At 41.7% G+C, this 17,247-nt stretch overlaps 1 protein-coding gene across 3 annotated transcripts in view; it reads right to left on the bottom strand.

Annotated features, from left to right (window-relative positions):
- nphp4 (nephronophthisis 4) overlaps nucleotides 1–17,247 on the bottom strand; it is a 163,686-nt gene that overhangs the window by 26,462 nt on the left and 119,977 nt on the right. For all 3 annotated transcript variants that reach the window (XR_003832558.1, XM_029436186.1, XM_029436187.1), the window contains 2 exons: nucleotides 9,576–9,736; nucleotides 8,512–8,695 (listed from right to left, as the gene is read on the bottom strand). Coding sequence is in view for 2 of the 3 variants with exons in the window: in XM_029436186.1 (XP_029292046.1) it covers nucleotides 8,512–8,695; nucleotides 9,576–9,736 (345 nt within the window). In the remaining variant the exon portion in view is untranslated. The remainder of the gene's footprint in view (nucleotides 1–8,511; nucleotides 8,696–9,575; nucleotides 9,737–17,247) is intronic.

Below are 17,247 nucleotides of genomic sequence, written 5' to 3'. Positions count from 1 at the left end.
GTCACTCATCAACTCAAACTCCATCTCATTTACTTCCAACAGGCTGCAGATACTTTACTCTCATTATCAGACCAGCTGTACACGTGCTGACCAGCGCCACAAACAGGCAGAGGAGAAATAGCTGCTGCGAGTTAACACGTGCGCCACCTGCTGGCAATGATCTTTATTTAATTGTTTTATAGCTGCCGTTTGGTGTGTATGTTTTTGCAGGTTTACACTTCACCTGTTAGACTAAACAAAAATACTTATTGTATCACACTAGTTCACAGTGGATGATAACTACTTAAAGAGTACTTAAAGTTTTTAAAGTTACTAAAAATTAACTAAATGTCCAATTACCAAGAGTAAAATAAAGTTTTGTCAAATGATCAGACAAGCAGGCCTGAGTGTTTTGGACAAAATAAGTCCTGTGCAGAACACTTGACTGAAGCTAACTATTGTGCTAACAACATATTTGGAAATTATTTCGATAGCAGCCGAATTTAGATTTCAAATATTTAGCACCAAAAAAAAAACGTGCTCAACCTGTGTTGCTCTTTTATATCGCTTTCTTTTGTTCTCTGCATCTAACCTACTTGCATTTTTTTGTTTTGGGCAGGGGAGATCTTATCTTGGAGGACAGTCCAGAGGACATAGGATGACATGTCCAGCACTGTCAGGTCTAAAATGCTCCAGCTTTTACTTTTCTCGTTGATGAGTGAGGCAGGTTGGCCTGAAACTGCTGGTGTGGAGACTCTGAACCTGCGGGCGTCATTTTAGGGGCTTTGGTTTGATGACACTGCTCGTCCATTTCTTTAACCCAAAGAAGAACTTCTACAGGCACCTCACCTGACAGTAACTCAAGCTTCAAACGGATGAATAACAGTGGTTGCTAATGAGCAAAACAACTAAAGCAGTGAGCTCCCCTACAGAGGCTTCAGAGAGGAATATATATGACAATAAGAGCCTTGATTCTTGTTTGATCTCACGTTATGCCTGAGGTTTTACTGATACACAAACACTATCAGGGTAATAACTGATAGAAGCAAAGTTATCTCTGTAACACTTTAGACTCGGGAGTTTGCCACTTCTTGAAGTAACGAGCCAAACCGAGATCTGAAGCAAGATGTGGCCAGTTTGCCAAAAAAATAAATAAATATCAGTTTTCGGGCCAAAGTTCTCTTTGAAGTCACATGTGAAACAATACATTTTCATTGTGGACAGAGCCAAAGTGAAGAGAGTCCAGGTTAAACCCTGGCTTAGAACACTCGAGGCAGGATCAATACATGAAGACGAGCCTACAGCCATTAATTAGTGGCCCCAAAATGCCAGAGAGGTCTGGACACCGAAAGCGTATCATGCTGATTGATGGTGAGTGTTGGCCCCCGTCTGTTTTTGGCTGAGTGCTGTGTGTCAGAGATGCAGTACGTCAATTCAACATAAAGATGTTAGATCCTGCAACCAGCTGTCAATGTTTCTGGAGGTGCGGGCTGACCACATCATTACTCATCTTTCTTTTAAATAATAATGTGATCTTTGATTAATGTCATGTCCTTACAGAAACCTTATTTTGAAATTGTTGGAATGGCCAAATCTGACAGTTTGGGGTTAAACCGGCTTCTTGACAACCCGACTACTTCCGGCTTTAAACCTCATGCGTCTCCCTGTTTTGCTCCTAAATGGCAAAATCATCACCTCCTCCCCTCTTATTAAAAGTCCAGTGGCTAAGTAAGCACTCCAAGGTGCGCTTGTACAAAGACAGTAAATGATGGTCGCTATTAGGTTTCTTCGAGCAATAATTAATGCGGTACAGAGCCCCAACAGTACAATAGGCTCGCTTATGTTTTATGCACAAAAAGGCCCGGTAATGGAAGTGTGACAGATAATGGCTCACAAGAGTCACAACCACATCACCAGCCAGCATCATCTTCACAAGAGCGTTTTCAAATACCACAGGTCAAGAGACTTATTCTGTGCACTTTACAGGTACACTGAGGCCAACACTTGGAATCCGTTAAATACGATTTACAACGGTTGACTGTTAAAACGTTTGCAGCCCTTTGAATCACAGTTGCACTTTGACACAATGCTCCCATTACTCCTATTAGCTTCGAGGCTTTGGAACATCACAACATACCCCGACTGAGGTGCTTAATTGGGGTGTAAGAAGTTTAAGCATTTTCTGAGAGAAGCCTCATCCCAGATGCTTTCATATGAAATATGGTGAGTGCGGCAATTGAGTGGCTTCACCGCCCAGATCTCACACCTCAGTGAGCCTGTAGGAGTTTCAGTAGAGGAGCCAAAAGTACCCTCCAAATCTTTTAGAGGCAAACTCCTTCATCAACAAACTGATAATGGGCGGCAGCTAAATGAGTAATGAGGAGCTGCTGTTGCCATGCATACAGACAGAGACAGCGCAGTCCTGCAGATTAATGGGCGAGGTGTCTGCCGTCCCGATGCATACCCCTCATCATCCATCACCCTTTTCCCTGGTCACACGACTCCGCCGAATGTATTTGTTTGAGATGTATTCCCAAATATCCCGAATATAACTGTGAAGACATTACTTCTGCTGTCGCATAAACATCTCCGATCAATAACAAAGCCGTAGAGATCTAATGCCCTACGCCTCATTATGAGCCCTTTTAGCATGCTTTCTTTTGTTTCGAGAAGTGCTATGATGATGGATAAAATCCTACCATGAACCCGCAAGGATGCGATAAGACGAAGGCCCTGTGCGACTATCCCACAATAAAACAAATGGCCTGATGATGAAACCCAATTCTGACCCTGTGATTTAATCAGTCAATCATTTTAATTAACCGGCTATCACTACAGCCATCGTTAGGCTCATCAGATAAAACCTGCTTCAGCGCTAATCCAGGTTGACGTGGACGTCTTGCTCTCGGTCACATTATCCGTCCCTAACTGCTGAATCACACTGGCAGATTGTTAAAACAGAGCTGATGATCCTCATCACCCTAATTGAAGCTAATACTCCTGGTCCAGAGAGAGAGAGAGAGAGAGAGAGAGAGAGAGAGAGAGAGAGAGAGAGAGAGAGAGAGAGAGAGAGAGAGAGAAAGAGAAAGAGAGAAATAAAGAGAAAGAGAGAAATAAAGAGAGAGAGAGAGAGAGAGAGAGAGAAAGAGAAAGAGAAAGAGAGAAAGAAAGAGAGAGAGAGAGAAAGAGAAAGAGAAAGAGGAGAGAGAGAGAGAGCGAGAGGAGAGCGAGAGCGCTCGCGCGGAGAGAGAGAGATCGAGATAAAGAGAGAGAAAAGAGCCGAGCACAGCTTTGTTGTCTGTGTGCAGGAGAGTAATTGTGAACAAAGTGCCAGAGGGCTGAACTCTATCAAATTTATCGACTACCTCTCTGTTGCATGACAATAACCCCGCTCGGCAGTACCCCACCTGCCCGCCCTCTTTGCTCCGCTGGCAGTTCTTGAGGTTAAGGCCACAACAAACCACTGATTTACCGGCCCTCAGAACAAATAGGAGCAAGCACCAAGGGGGTTTCAAAGCAGTCTGCAATATTCGATTTATTCTGCTTCCCCGTTCCAGGCCACTGACCTCAGAATAAGCAGATTCCCTTCTCACCCCAGGGCTAAAAGCCAGGTTGATAAAGTTGTGCCTTAATGCGCCAACAGCGACGGCTTTTAATGAGTGAAACATACTGTATGTGCAGCCCTCAGGGAAGCCACCTAGCTACCTAGTAAATTTGTCCCACTGCTGGCAGCTTCAGGCAGGATTCTCTGGACTCTCTCCTGCTGCAACAGTCAGCCTCGCCACTGCTTATCAGGCCGCCGCAGATGAGGAGCACTGTGAGGTCTGGAGAAGGTTCTAATCTGTCTTCTCTGTGCAGAAGCAGATACATGCTTCTGTTTGTGTGTGTGTGTGTGTGTGTGTGTGTGTGTGTGTGTGTGTGTGAGGAGACAGTGAAAGTTAGAGAGAAATGATATAGACACAGCTCAGTCAGCAAAACGATTTCATATCACACGTGGGCCTTTAAACTGTTGTCAAATATTACCAACCGTATCCCATATTTGACATTGAAAGCGCACTTTTGTTTTGGCAGTGTAGCTAATATGACCTTTTCATGAAGCTAAACTCAAACAACATGTGTGTAAGATAGAGTAAGATCATCAAAAGCTGTTATAAACATTCTTTGTAGCTGTAGTCAGCCAAACTCATTTGGATCCAGTCATGCAAATGTATGTGATTTAAAGTTCTCATCAGCCAAAAGAAGCACCAATGTGTTGCAATAAAGCTGCCCTAATCAATAATCTTTATAACAATGGATCAAATAAAAGGCGTCGCTCAAAATGATGAGCCTACAGAGAACTATCGCCCAACTTTGCAGTTCCCCCTCAGCTCAGAAATACATCGTCCCACAACCTCCGCTCTTAAGAACCTTGTTTCCAGTCAGAACAGGAAGCTTTCTTTCTGTGACAAAAGTCTGATAACCCATCTGCACGCTACCCGCCCTGCACCAAATAGAAGACAGAAATAAATAGTGACTAGCTGGTGGGCATAATGAAGCATCTAGCATCTAAGGAGTCAGATATTTGGTGAGCAAAAGAGGACGGTGGGCAGAAACATTGTTCTGGTAATGTTAATGCTGGATGTGTGAATGGGCAGCCATTTTGTGCGATAATGCTATTAATGCAGCTTTAATATTTAATCAATTTACGAATCTGTGTCACATATAAACGGATACATTTCTTTGTAGCCTATGTTGATTGTACAACAATGTTTGTTTACGACTTGTTCCCTTTGGGAGCATTTCATTACAAGATATCCCGTGTGAGAAGCTGACAGTGTCCCGAGGGAGCGGTTAAAGTAAAGCTCATGGATTATCCCAATGTTTTCAACTTTCCTTTGCCTCAATTTGCGCTATCCAGAGCACATACATTTGTACGTGTTTACTTGCATCTTTACATAAACTTTATAGGCAATCACACCACATCAAACAATGACGGCCACATTGCTTTTACTGTCTTCGTCTTTCCTATAATCTTTCAGTCTTTGCACTTTTATTTCACTCATCCTTTGCTTTCTATCCATCTGCCATCTATGTTGTGTTTGCTTGCCTTTGTGTTTGCCAAAGATAATATAAAAAACAACAGGCCATCAATTAATCCACAGTTTCTGTCTGTGGAAGAGCTCTGGGCTTTACATCAAAATGACATTATGGATTACAAAGATTATTCAATGTATTTCTTTCATTTACCGTCTTTGAGACAAAGTCGCTCACACATGACGATGATTCGGCTTTCACTTTGCAGACTTCGGCCCGAGTAATAATGTCGACAGGTGCTACATAATATTAGCACCAGTGTGTTAAGGTTAAAGATCTCTCTCTAGTCTATCTTTTCCCCATGGCTCTATGTTCATTCTTTCCACGCAGAGTTCCTGTGGATTTAGCAGATGAAATCGATAAAGCATTGCAGCTTTCCTCTGGATTCACCAGGCGATCAGTTTCATGGGACGAGCAGGCGGTCGTCACGGTTTGTACACTCCTCGTCTGCTCCTTCAGCTCTCTGTGTGCGAGTGCGGTTTTCCTCACACCACCAGCAAGAGCAAAACTCCCCCGTGTTCGTGCCACGATTTCACAACTCTCCATTATTCTGATTAAGCCGCTTTTTAGTCCTTTACAACGTTATTAATAAAAAGCTGCTCTACAGAAAGATTGAATAGGTCTGACAGCGTATATCATTACCATTTAATTAATTACTTGTCAATCCCACCTTGTGATGATTAAAAAGGATATCATTTGGTGTTTCACTCTTTTTCATTTGGAAAGGACACTCTGCCACTCACTTTTTCCCGATGAAGCCTAATTCTGATGAATCCCCAACGGGGCAAAGTACAGACATGATTAATAACATGCATGACTGAAACACTGCAGGACTGCATTGCTTATGATTCATAATGGCATCGAGGGATTATAGATTACATGCTATACTCACCGCTCTGCCGCTCGGACTCTAAACAGAAATACTGTCGTCATTTCCTAATCAAGTTCAATCACTTCCATTCTGAGTGTTATTCAGGTACTGTCACTGCAATCGTTTCAAATTAAAAGGTTATCAGGATGGGGAGGGATTATGTCCTGCGATTCACTAATAAGCAGCCTTCCTTCAGCTCTCGAGCTGCGTCTGCACGCTGTCAACACAGACATATAACCTGCCATTCAGCTGGGCCAGGGTGAGTTTCTTGAGTCCATCCGAGTAGAGGAAGTATTTAGGGGTCTGCAATCCATAGAGAAGCCATGAACTTGAAAAAATGGGAGTTACAGGGTTCTCACATGATGTCAGTGATATACTCTACCTGTCCGCCTCTCATTTCTGCCACCTTGCCTCATCACACAACCTGTCCACGCTCTGCTACACCTGTCTGTCTATATGTCTCCGTGTATGCATGGGTGCATGTCTTCCTGACATGAGCGAGTGATTTTATATGCACATGTGTGTGTGTGTGTGTGTGTGTGTGTGTGTGTGTGTGTGTGTCCTTCCTATCAAATCTCCGTCAAAGTCTTCGTAAAGCAAATCCATCTGCCTGTATTGTGAGTAACTTCAAAATGTTTCAGATTGAGCAGTAATGACTGAGCTTCACTTCCTTTACCACCCAGTGAATAAGAGTGCTTATTTATTAAAAATCGATGACAGGCGCAGGGGGAGACAGAGAACGACAGAGGGAGGGGTGAGAGAAGAAAACAAAACAGCCACATAGAAGGTGGATGAGAGAGAAGGGGAAGAGAGAGTAATTAGATGAAGAGGAGAAAACAGGAAGACAGTGATAAAGAGCAAAGAGAGGAGTGTGAGAAGGCAGCGGCAGATGGAAGCAGAAACAAATAAAAGCGCTCGCGAGTCCTCCCTCCCCAAATTGATTCTGACTGTCGTCCAGGGCGCCTGATGGATATCTGAGCCTTGATTGGAATTTACATGCCAGACACAACCCTCCCCCATCCATCCCCAGCACACCCAATAACCCAGCAGTGATCTCAACCTGCTTTGAGTGATAAGTGCTGGAATATTTATCCCCAACAATGGCACTCTGCAGACTTTCTGAGGCCCAGAGAATGATGAATTGTTTATGAGAGGGAGTATCGTTTCAACAGTTGATTAATGGCGAGGAAGCCATCGTCAGATGCCATCGCACCGCGGGGGGTAAGCCAAGCCCGAATTGGATGAGCGTGAGGGAAAGAGGAAAGGTGCTCAGTTGCTCGATGGAGTGGAGCTATCACATCAAGATATTTCCTTATTTTGAACAGTGTTTGCTTTGCAAGTCTGCACACACCTCCGGAAAATGGGAACTTCCGACAGGAGCAGCAGCAGCAGCAGCCCTGGGGATTCATTGTCATTTCCCAACTCTACACATCAATAAAGTAAACAGACAACATTACTTCATAATCCGAGGCTCCAAATGGAAAATGACCTGAATATAAAATACATATTTCAGACTTAGAAGTGGATTTGGGTGATATTAATACTTGATTTTCTTATGAAAGCAAGAATAAATACAATTTCCTGCCTTTCCTTACATTTACCTTCATGTTTTTGGGAATGAAAATAACAAGCTATTCGCAACAGCGCTCAGCCCTCTTTTGTGTCCCCATGGGAGCAGTACTAGATTTATGCTGTGTTGGAAATGGCATACTACATACTCAATCAGTAAGAACTGCATAATGCCGACTGAACTAACTATTAAGTAGGATTACCAGCAGACTTACTTCACTCAGTGAAGTATGCTCAAGCTAGACAGTGACCGCATCACATGACTGACGGCTGGTCTCCCCCCCCCCCCGTCAGCTGCTCGTTACATCTCCGAAAACTTTGCAGCACATTTCCAAACAAATGGCTTTTTGGATAAACTGACGACATATTGGGAATTTAAATAGTAACTTTCTTTAAATTTGCAACATATTAACACTTTTTAGCCTGGCTCAAAATCTCACTAGCCTGACGGCCGGTCTCAAAGCACCCACGCATTGTAGGACAGTTGAGTATGTGCAGGAGGCTCACAAAAGAAATTCTTGTACAGTGTACAGTAGTATACATCCGGGCTGTATAATATGTTTGTATGCGATTCAGCCAGACAGCTATCTCACTGGTCAGATGAAATCTTACCAAATACTTTCAATACTCCACGCATGTGCATTAAACCATACAGCATTTTATGCTAACTCATCAGTCACTAGTAATGTATCTAGGTACACAATATCAAAAGGCTCTGGCTTAGATCTATTAACATTCATTACTTGTAAAATCAGCACAATCAGTGAATACAGATCATAGAAGAAGAAGAGCCTTCCATTGAGCATGGAGCTTTATTCTTGGCCTTGAGATCAACAGGAACGTATATTTCATACTTGAGTGGAGCTTAAGATGAGATCATTTTGTCACACCTGAGGAAGTCGTTTGGTTGGTCTGACCATCTGATGATATTCTAAGTCGATGTTAGCCATGGGCATTTCAGTATTTGGCAAAGCAGGAGTTCAACAATTCAGGGTCATACAGAGTCTTGCAGTACTTGCCTATGTTGCCTGTGCGTATGTGCAGCCGGCCCCTGATGATGGTGTGGACCATCATGGGACTGAGGGATGACTGTCTGCCCAGATCTGCACTCATCAACAGGGTGTCCTCTCCCACGTAATCCGTGGTCAGCACCTCCACCTCGTGCAGGGCCTGCACTGCCGCTTTACCCTGACGCAACATGTACTGCGAAATAGGGTGAGAAAAAAGAAAGGAGAAAGTATTAAACATGCATTAAACAGAAATGTGCTGATGAAGACATTGTAGGAAATGATTAAATGAAGACAGCCAAGCAAGGAAATGAAAGCATGTTTACACAAGGGCAGGTTTGAGCTATCGCTAAGTGAATAACGTCCAGTTGTAAAATCCCTTTTTTTTTTTTCCTCATTAAATGCTTTACAAACTTCACAAAGTTGCAAAACAAATCAATTTCACTTCAAGGTTGGCAAGAGAGTTTCTGTCCAATCAATAAAAAGCAGCGTTGAAAAGACCAAAATTAAAAAGCCACTTTATGTGCGATTCCTATTATCTTTAGAGGTTCAAACACAGTAGGAGGGGAACTTCCTTCAACACAGAGTACACAGGGAGCAACTCTAAACAGTACTGAGGTTATTGAACCGCCACAACATTTGCATTTTTAACAATACACCATTGTTTGTATTTGTTCTGGTCCCAGTACACATACAGTAAAAACATTATTACTTTAATGAAGTGTCAGTGTTGTACTACCTAGGTAGTATACAGTATAGTGAAACTTTTTTGTATTTGACATTCTATTATTAGTCGCATCTGTTTTTCTCTGCTGCTCCTGGTTCACTCTATTAAATGTGTTAAAACAATCTGCAAACGCTGCATGAATCCATGATAGATGCTGTGCGTTACGATGAAGGTGTGTCACGAGTTGACAATGCAACGTGTAAACAAAATGTGTTTTTCCTCTTCTTTTTTTAGATGCTAAACTCCTGGAAGTTCTTGTGATGAACAACACGTCAACAGAGTGTGCGAGTAATGCTACAACAAATGAACACAAATGATCCACTTTCATAAGTCGACCTCAGTCTTTTACCTCGAGTTCGATGGCAGTCGAACCTATGAGCAGCAATGAGTCGCTGTCCCAGATGTCGATGTGCAGGGTGTGGAGGGCCAGGTAGCGCAGGAACCAGCGCTTCTCTCCTGGCCTCAAGAAACCCTCATCTACTCTGAACTGCACCTGCAGGCCCGGGCAGCCTGGACAAGGAGAGAGTAGACTTCAGCAGGGAGGGAAGAACACATACGCTGTTCAAAAATGAAGACGATGTGATTAAAATATGTGGAAGTTGAAGGCTGTTTTCTCGAGCTGGAGAAACAATCAACTACTCAGAGCTTTGTAGGCGGGATTAAGAATGAGGACATCGTCTTCCTACGTAGCTGCATCCACTAACAATAGAGACAGAAAAATAGATGCAGTATTTTTACATTGGCATATTTCTTCTATTGTCATACAATAATAAATAAAAGAAGCTAGCAACATCAGCTTCTTTGTCAACTGAAAATGACGTCAGCGAGACAGATGGATAAACAGGAAAAAAACTATTTATTTAAAAAAAAAAGTTCAAATGTATAATATTAAAGTCTTGGAGTGTTAGTCGAGCAAAACAAGACATTCCAATCTGGCTCAAGAAAATTGTTACGTTCCTTTTTTCACTTTACTGAAATTGCACAGACCAAAGGATTAATGGAGACAACAATCAGAAGATGAATTGAGAACTGAACACATAAATATATACAACCTAGAGAAAATAATTACCTATCTGATCATTCATTTTTGCCTTTTGTTTCCACCCACATGGCTTTAAATTTGGAGGAAGCGCCATAATAACCAGCTGTCAACCTTGTGGACGGATCTGAACGGACGCGGGAGATATCTACTGGAAGTCATTGGGTCTGATGATTGCGCTGCATGGGAGTACAATAACCAGGGAGTATGAGGCCATTTCACAAAATCAGAAGCACCCTAGGGTTCCCATAATTCAAGATGATAATGGTGCCTAACACTGCCAGAAAACCTCAAGAGTGATTTTATGAACAGATAAAGTCATGACTTTAATCAGCACATCCACAATGGACCCTTAAGAGAAGTGCATTCTCCTCTTCATTGCTCAGAAGAAAAGGGATTTTGCTACAGACACAGTTTGAGGGCTGAAGCTGCTCTGGGGACAATAAAAAGGTTCTGAATCTCTAAGTATATTTCGTTTTTCTATATCGTTAGACATTTGCTATTTTGTCCACTCCCGCAAGGTCACAGGGACACACACACACACACACACACTCGACATTTTGATTAAATCCGATCAGAGTAAAAGCCCAGACTGAATTTGGGAATGTAAAACGAGCGCCCTGTGATTCTCTGATGAAGGCTCTGTGATGCATCTGACTCATCCTCTAACTCCGAGCGGTTCAAATGAAACTGACCCCATCAGTGATCCAACTCAGCTGGTGAGTGGGTACAATCAGTCAGCTGCGGCCCAAACCCAACCTGCAGCGGCGTGGTAATGTTCCCGCGCGTGTGTATTAAAGGATGTGAGTGTGGGTCTGTGTGCCAACTCCAATTCTCCCCCACAGCATCCCTCCAACTCCATATCAAAGCCCCCCGCTGTCTTTATTCCCATAAGTTGAACGTGCGGAGAAGCAGCTGGCTGCAGAGAAGTGGAGTAATGAGGACCTTTGGTGACAGCTCTGCTGTGTTAAAGAGACCAGCGAGCCCCTCTAACTCTGTTCACACATGAACGGAGAAGAAACTTTTATTTTCTCAAACACACACACACACACACACACACACACACACACACACACACACACACACACACACACACACACACACATACTTTGCCTCACAAAAATCTGAGCAATTTAAGGAATTCCCATATAGTGAATTTAACTTTATCTTATGTTAGAAAATAACCAAAGCTCAGAGGTCGCTTACTAGTGTAGAACTTGTATCACCTGTGAGAGTGTGTGTGTGTGTGTGTGTGTGTGAGATTGGTTTTGGTCTAGTGTTCACAGACAGGTAATTACTGCTCCTGTGAGATGAAAGCTCTGCAAAGCTTGTAAGAGTCTTAAATGATTTAGTTACATATAGTAATACAGGTGATGTACATGCTCAAAACCTAATTTTAGTTTCATTTGTCACATCATATTAAGACTGGGCAATATATCGATATTTTATAGATATTGTGTTGGACTAGATATTGTCTCTATGGTAATATGGTAATATAACAATTGCTGTCTTTTCCTGGTTTTAAAGAATGCATTACATTAAATGTGGTATTTTCCCAAACGTAGACTTTTTTATTATTTGCCGTTACCCACTTAGTCATTATATCCACATTACTGCTGCTTATTTATCAAAAATATAATTGTGTAAATATTTAGTGATAGCACCAATGGTCAACCCTTCAACATCGTTGCATTATGAATATTATTGCGATATATCAGGATTTGGTCAAATATATTGTGATATTTGATTGTTTCCATACCACCCAGGCCCTAGGTCCTATAGGCTACTGTAGTGACATTCAGTTTTCAGGCTCTGAAACTGAACTTAGACCATCATGAGACACTAAAACTCTGCAGGGAAAAGCAAAACAAAAATCGTCTGGGTGGGTTGCAGCTCATCAAAGCGAGTTGAAGTAGGTTTCACAGACTGCTGTGTAAAATCTACCCACGCTGGAATGCTTGTTCTGATCAGATATCTGAAATGAAAAAGGAACAAAAACACACTGACGAGGGGAACCTCCATTTTATCTAAAGTAGACAACAGTGATAGAAGATTTTTTACCAACTTATTTGACAGCATTCAAGAGAAAAAGATAAAGAAGCACAACAATACAAAGTAGTCTTGATAGTTCTGTGCTGCTTAAGAACTCCTCTAAACCTAACCTACAGCAACTCCTTCACCTACCCTTCTCCCCAACCGCCAACTCTCTCCACTTGGACCATTAATTCTCCCAGCATGCTCTGGGCTTGTGTGCAGTGGACGGGTGGCGATGAAAGCACAGAGGGAGAGCGGGAGAGAGAGAATGTGCCATGTGTGTTTGTGCTCACAAGCGGGGAAGAGCTGACAGACATTGCCCAAGGGTTGATGAGGGTTGTGTGCGTGTGTGCAGCTAGGTCTGCAGACGAGGAGCGGGCACCCAACAGACACCCCCCCCCCCCCCCCAAACCTGGATGGCATGTCTGGTGTGTACGCAGCAGGCCAGGCGTGCTGAAAATCCTGCCGGGGATCAACAACTCTCAACGACGCCGTGAAGGCTGCAGGCAGAAGACAGCGAGGATGCACAGAGTTTTCCACAAGCTGTAGAGACTGATGCAAACCAGAGCATCACGCTAGACTAAGGCTACATTTACTACATTTACCCATAAATCTTTCGGTTTAAAAATAGAAAGCAAATGTTGCCGATTTAAGGATTCACACTGCAGTATCAGGGATATGAGGCACTTTGAGATTTATTTTGAAATTAGTCATGGCTTTTTTTACAGGATCATTAAAAAGTAATAATCCGCAATATTTTTAGATGAGTACATTTTGTATTACCTAAAGCAAGCTGCCCACACATTTGGATGGTTGTTTCATTTGGAAGATGTATTTTCTGAGACAAAACCATTTGTACAAATCCATAAATGTTTAATGGAGTTTTGATGGAAATGTGTGACTCAAACTGTGGATCACATGTGTCTTGTTATTAGCAAAGAGCAATGGACTAGTGATAGTAGCTGGCAACGACAGTCACTGGAATGACAACTTAACTAAACTAAACGTTTCGTAAAACAAGAACCCTGTAAAATTACAGTTGCTAAACTATGATTGGTCAATTGCACATGCATCTAAGGGAGGATCGCACAAATAACTGTTAACTGTTGGATTTACTGAGGTCATGTTATTTACAATATTTCTGTAGTGGCGAAAATATTATTTTATGTCCAGCGGACAACTCATCCCTGCCTTTGTAGGCACATTGCAGTACATATTGGTCCATTACCACCTCCTGTACATTGGCGACATAAACATAACAGGGATACACTTCTAAAGTTTCTCCATTCTTGAATTCTTCTTGGGACACTGAACTGCACAGCGGGGAAACACAAGGCCCACACAAGTAGCACCTTGAGATTGCTTTTAGTTTTGAAAGGCGCTTTATAAATACAATTTATTATTATTTTTACTAGTGTTATAGTTGAGTGGAGCTACAGCATGCTGGGAGTTTGCAAAGGTCAATTCACTCCATATATAAAAAAAAGAAAAAGAAAAAAGGTAAAAGTCGTCCCAATAGTTGTTGTGTTCAGACTGAACACAAAGTGAATCTTAGAGGAACTGCTATTGCATGTAAAGGCGGTGCAAACTGATGAGGGGTTGTACTTGAATAAATACATTTGCTTGAATTTTAGAGGAAAATGTATGCTTATCCCGAGGCTTTAAGAATCCATATTAAAAAAGGTACAGAGCTAAGAAAGGGAAAGTTTTGCACTGAACTATCACACAAACCCAACACAGAAACACTGTCTCCTACAAAATGACGTTCCCAACATAACCCTTGGCCTAATAACGCTTGGTACAATATTTAAGTAACGGATACAAATAGAAATAAGTCAACATAGACTTTTGGTTTCACATGGGCCATGAGCACTGGTCTCCTGGGTGAAAGAGCAGTGTTGGTTTGACTCAACCTTCAACTCAGTTCTCCTCCCTGCGCGGACTTCGATTAGATTCGTCTAAAACAAACGGAATATGAGAGAAAAATATGTTGACTTTGAAACGTGATTGACAATGCAGCCTGGCTCTATAGAAACGTCCTTTCTAGGAGACCAGGCTGAAACACCACGTACACGCACATTTGGTGCATACAATACTAGCTAGCTATAGCTAACGCCTGTTCAGCTGGAGCTTAGGTTGCGGAACAAAGCGAAAAACTGCATCAATCTGAATTCCCCTCAACAGATGCATCAAAACCAACTGTAAAGTTCTAATTAGGAGGCAAATGAAAGCAGCAGTGTGGGGGGACCCTGGGGCATATGCAGGATTATTCACATCCTTGGAAAATAATTGCTAAAAATACATCACAGGTTAGATATTGACCTGCTGTTACCATTGGCTACTCAGAATTTCGGGTTTGTCCCACGGCTGCCTTTTAAAATAAAATGATCTCTCGTTACGGCCTCAAAATGCAAATTATTACTAAGGGAGAAAATTACATATTCATTTCCTCTCTAAAGAGTTATTTTAATTGTTACTACCTGCAGTTTAACCTTAGTAATTGCTTGCACATAATTGTTAAAATTGTACACCTAGTGCCTTAGCGAAATCAGTCGCAGAGACAGAACACTTAAATCGCTGTGTGAGTTAACTTATAAGAGGTAAACAGCAGGATGCAGAACTGTTTCCACTCATTTCTCAGACTTTAGGTGTTTAGTGCCACAGTGGGAAAGAGAGAGTTAGGGAGTGAAGGAGCTGATTACCTTCCGCGTACGTATCATACAATGACTGCGAATAGATATAGAAATTTGAAATGCATGTAATATTCTTTTTCAACCCAATAAGCTGCAGTTGGCCAATTCACATGTTCAACCCATTTACGGCATCAACAAATAAAGTTTTCATATATCACTGAGAGAGATGATTTCCTGCCGGGGATATTCTTCTTCTGCAGCCACATTGTGATTCATTGATAAATGACTGAATTGTTTTGCTGCAAGTGTAGCTGTAAAACTAACTTGATAGATGTATTGAAAGACATGTTCTGAGACCTAATTGGAGAATAAAAGATGATATGAAAGGGTTGTCCACGCACCGCCCTAAACAGGGTTCGGAATTCAATGGGCTTCTGCGTAACTTCCACCCAGCAGGACACAAAATCACAACGCTGAATAACTGCAGCAGCTTTGAAGCTCAGACTTATTCCATATTCTCTCTCAACCTCTGTCTCTCGCTCTCTCTCACACACACACACACACACACACACACACACGAGAGAGCAGTCGGTGGATCATAGATCTTGTAAAATGATTGGATCATTCATATCTTTATAGATCACTTAAACCGCAGCTAATGTTCAATCTTTTACATTAACATTCATTTTTCCAATTAGGGAGTAAAAGATCACAAAAGACTATAAAAATGTTATTGGACAAGGGGAATGCAATTCCCTCCCTTAATCAGTATCTGCAAAATGTAGTAGTCATGTGTCACTATGTTATAACTTTAATAGTCATTTCTTTACAAAGGTACTATAAATTTAGAGCTCTGTTGGTTTTATTGAATTGAAAAAAAAAAAACATACAGTGACCGTGGAGCAGTGTCACAGAGTCCTCCATCTTTCCACAAAGAGCTTTTGGCAAAGCTACCATGCTCACAGGGACAATGCTAACACGATGTTGAGCAGGTGCAATGTTTACAATGTTCACCATCTTAATTTAGCATCTCAGCATGCTAACGTTGGCAAATTAGCACTGAACACAAAGTACAGCTGAGGCTGAAGGGAACGTCATTAGTTTTATTAGTTTTTAGATCTAGGTATTTTGTTAACCAGGAAGAGGACCCAAAAGATAACAGGCAATCAGAAGCCTTTAAGTTTAAGGCTAGAAGAAAACTGCAAACATATGTGTATATAATAACTTGTGGTGATCGGAGCCAGTCCAACATGATGATATCCAGATATTATGCAACGGTTCCATTGAGCTGGTTGTCAGAACAGTTGAGGTGAAACATGCATCCATTCAAATAAAAAGTCAAAGATTCTTCAGTTTGTGGTTTAAGCTTATTGGATTTGACATTTTAATGAAGACTAGACTGAACAGGGAGTAGAGGACACAACAGAGGAAAACACTTAAAAAGGAAAAAAACAAACAAAACATGCATACTTTATATTTCTTTCAAGGCCACACTGAATACTAACAGCTAATCTCAACAATGAAGCATGTAGGCATATAGTACTACCTCGGGGTAAGAAGACTCACAAACCACTGAAAAAAAAAAAAATCAATCAACTCAATACTAAACATTTTACAGAAGAATATCATTTGGCCTGTTTTAGGGTCTCACAATGACACGGAGCAAAGCAACAGAGAGGCTTAGAGTCTGCAACAAAGGAGCTTAAAAGTATTGACAATTTGCAGTGTGTAATGGCTGTAGTGACAAAACCCATGAGTGCACTGAACTAAGTAAAGTTGCATTTTATTGCTTATGAATTTAAAGTGCCATTTGCAATAGGAAGACTTCTTTTTCTTTGAAAACTTACACGGCCTCACTTTAAATGAAGACGGCCTGTCTTCAACAACAGTGAAAACAAGCGCTGTGTTTCGCCTGTTGTCTTTTTGGCTTTAACAAGTAACTGCACTATAAGAAGCAAAATAAAGTTGGTTTTCATTCATTTTCTCCCTCTTGGGTCCTCCCTCTCTGTCTTTTATTACTCTGGTTACATAACTTGTGTTTAAACATCTATAACATTAAACCAAATGATTATCTCTCCAATCAAATCAGATAGAGAGAATCTCCAATAGCTTCGGTTTCATTTTCCTTTCAGCCTGTGTTTGGGATTTGATATATTTAACTGATAAAACATTTTGGGAGAAATCCAAAATTGTCCACAAACCTCTCATATCGGCAGATTTAATGTCTGGTAATGTTTAATGAGCCCTTACCCCAAGTGAAGGAGTTCAAGTACCTCGGGGTTTTGTTCGCGAGTGAGGGGACGATGGAGCGAGAG

The sequence above is a fragment of the Cottoperca gobio genome, chromosome 7, assembly GCF_900634415.1.
Source record: "Cottoperca gobio chromosome 7, fCotGob3.1, whole genome shotgun sequence".
Lineage (NCBI taxonomy): Eukaryota > Metazoa > Chordata > Actinopteri > Perciformes > Bovichtidae > Cottoperca > Cottoperca gobio.
The sequence above is the reverse complement of the archived record's forward strand: the minus strand, read 5'-3'. Positions and strand labels throughout refer to the sequence as shown.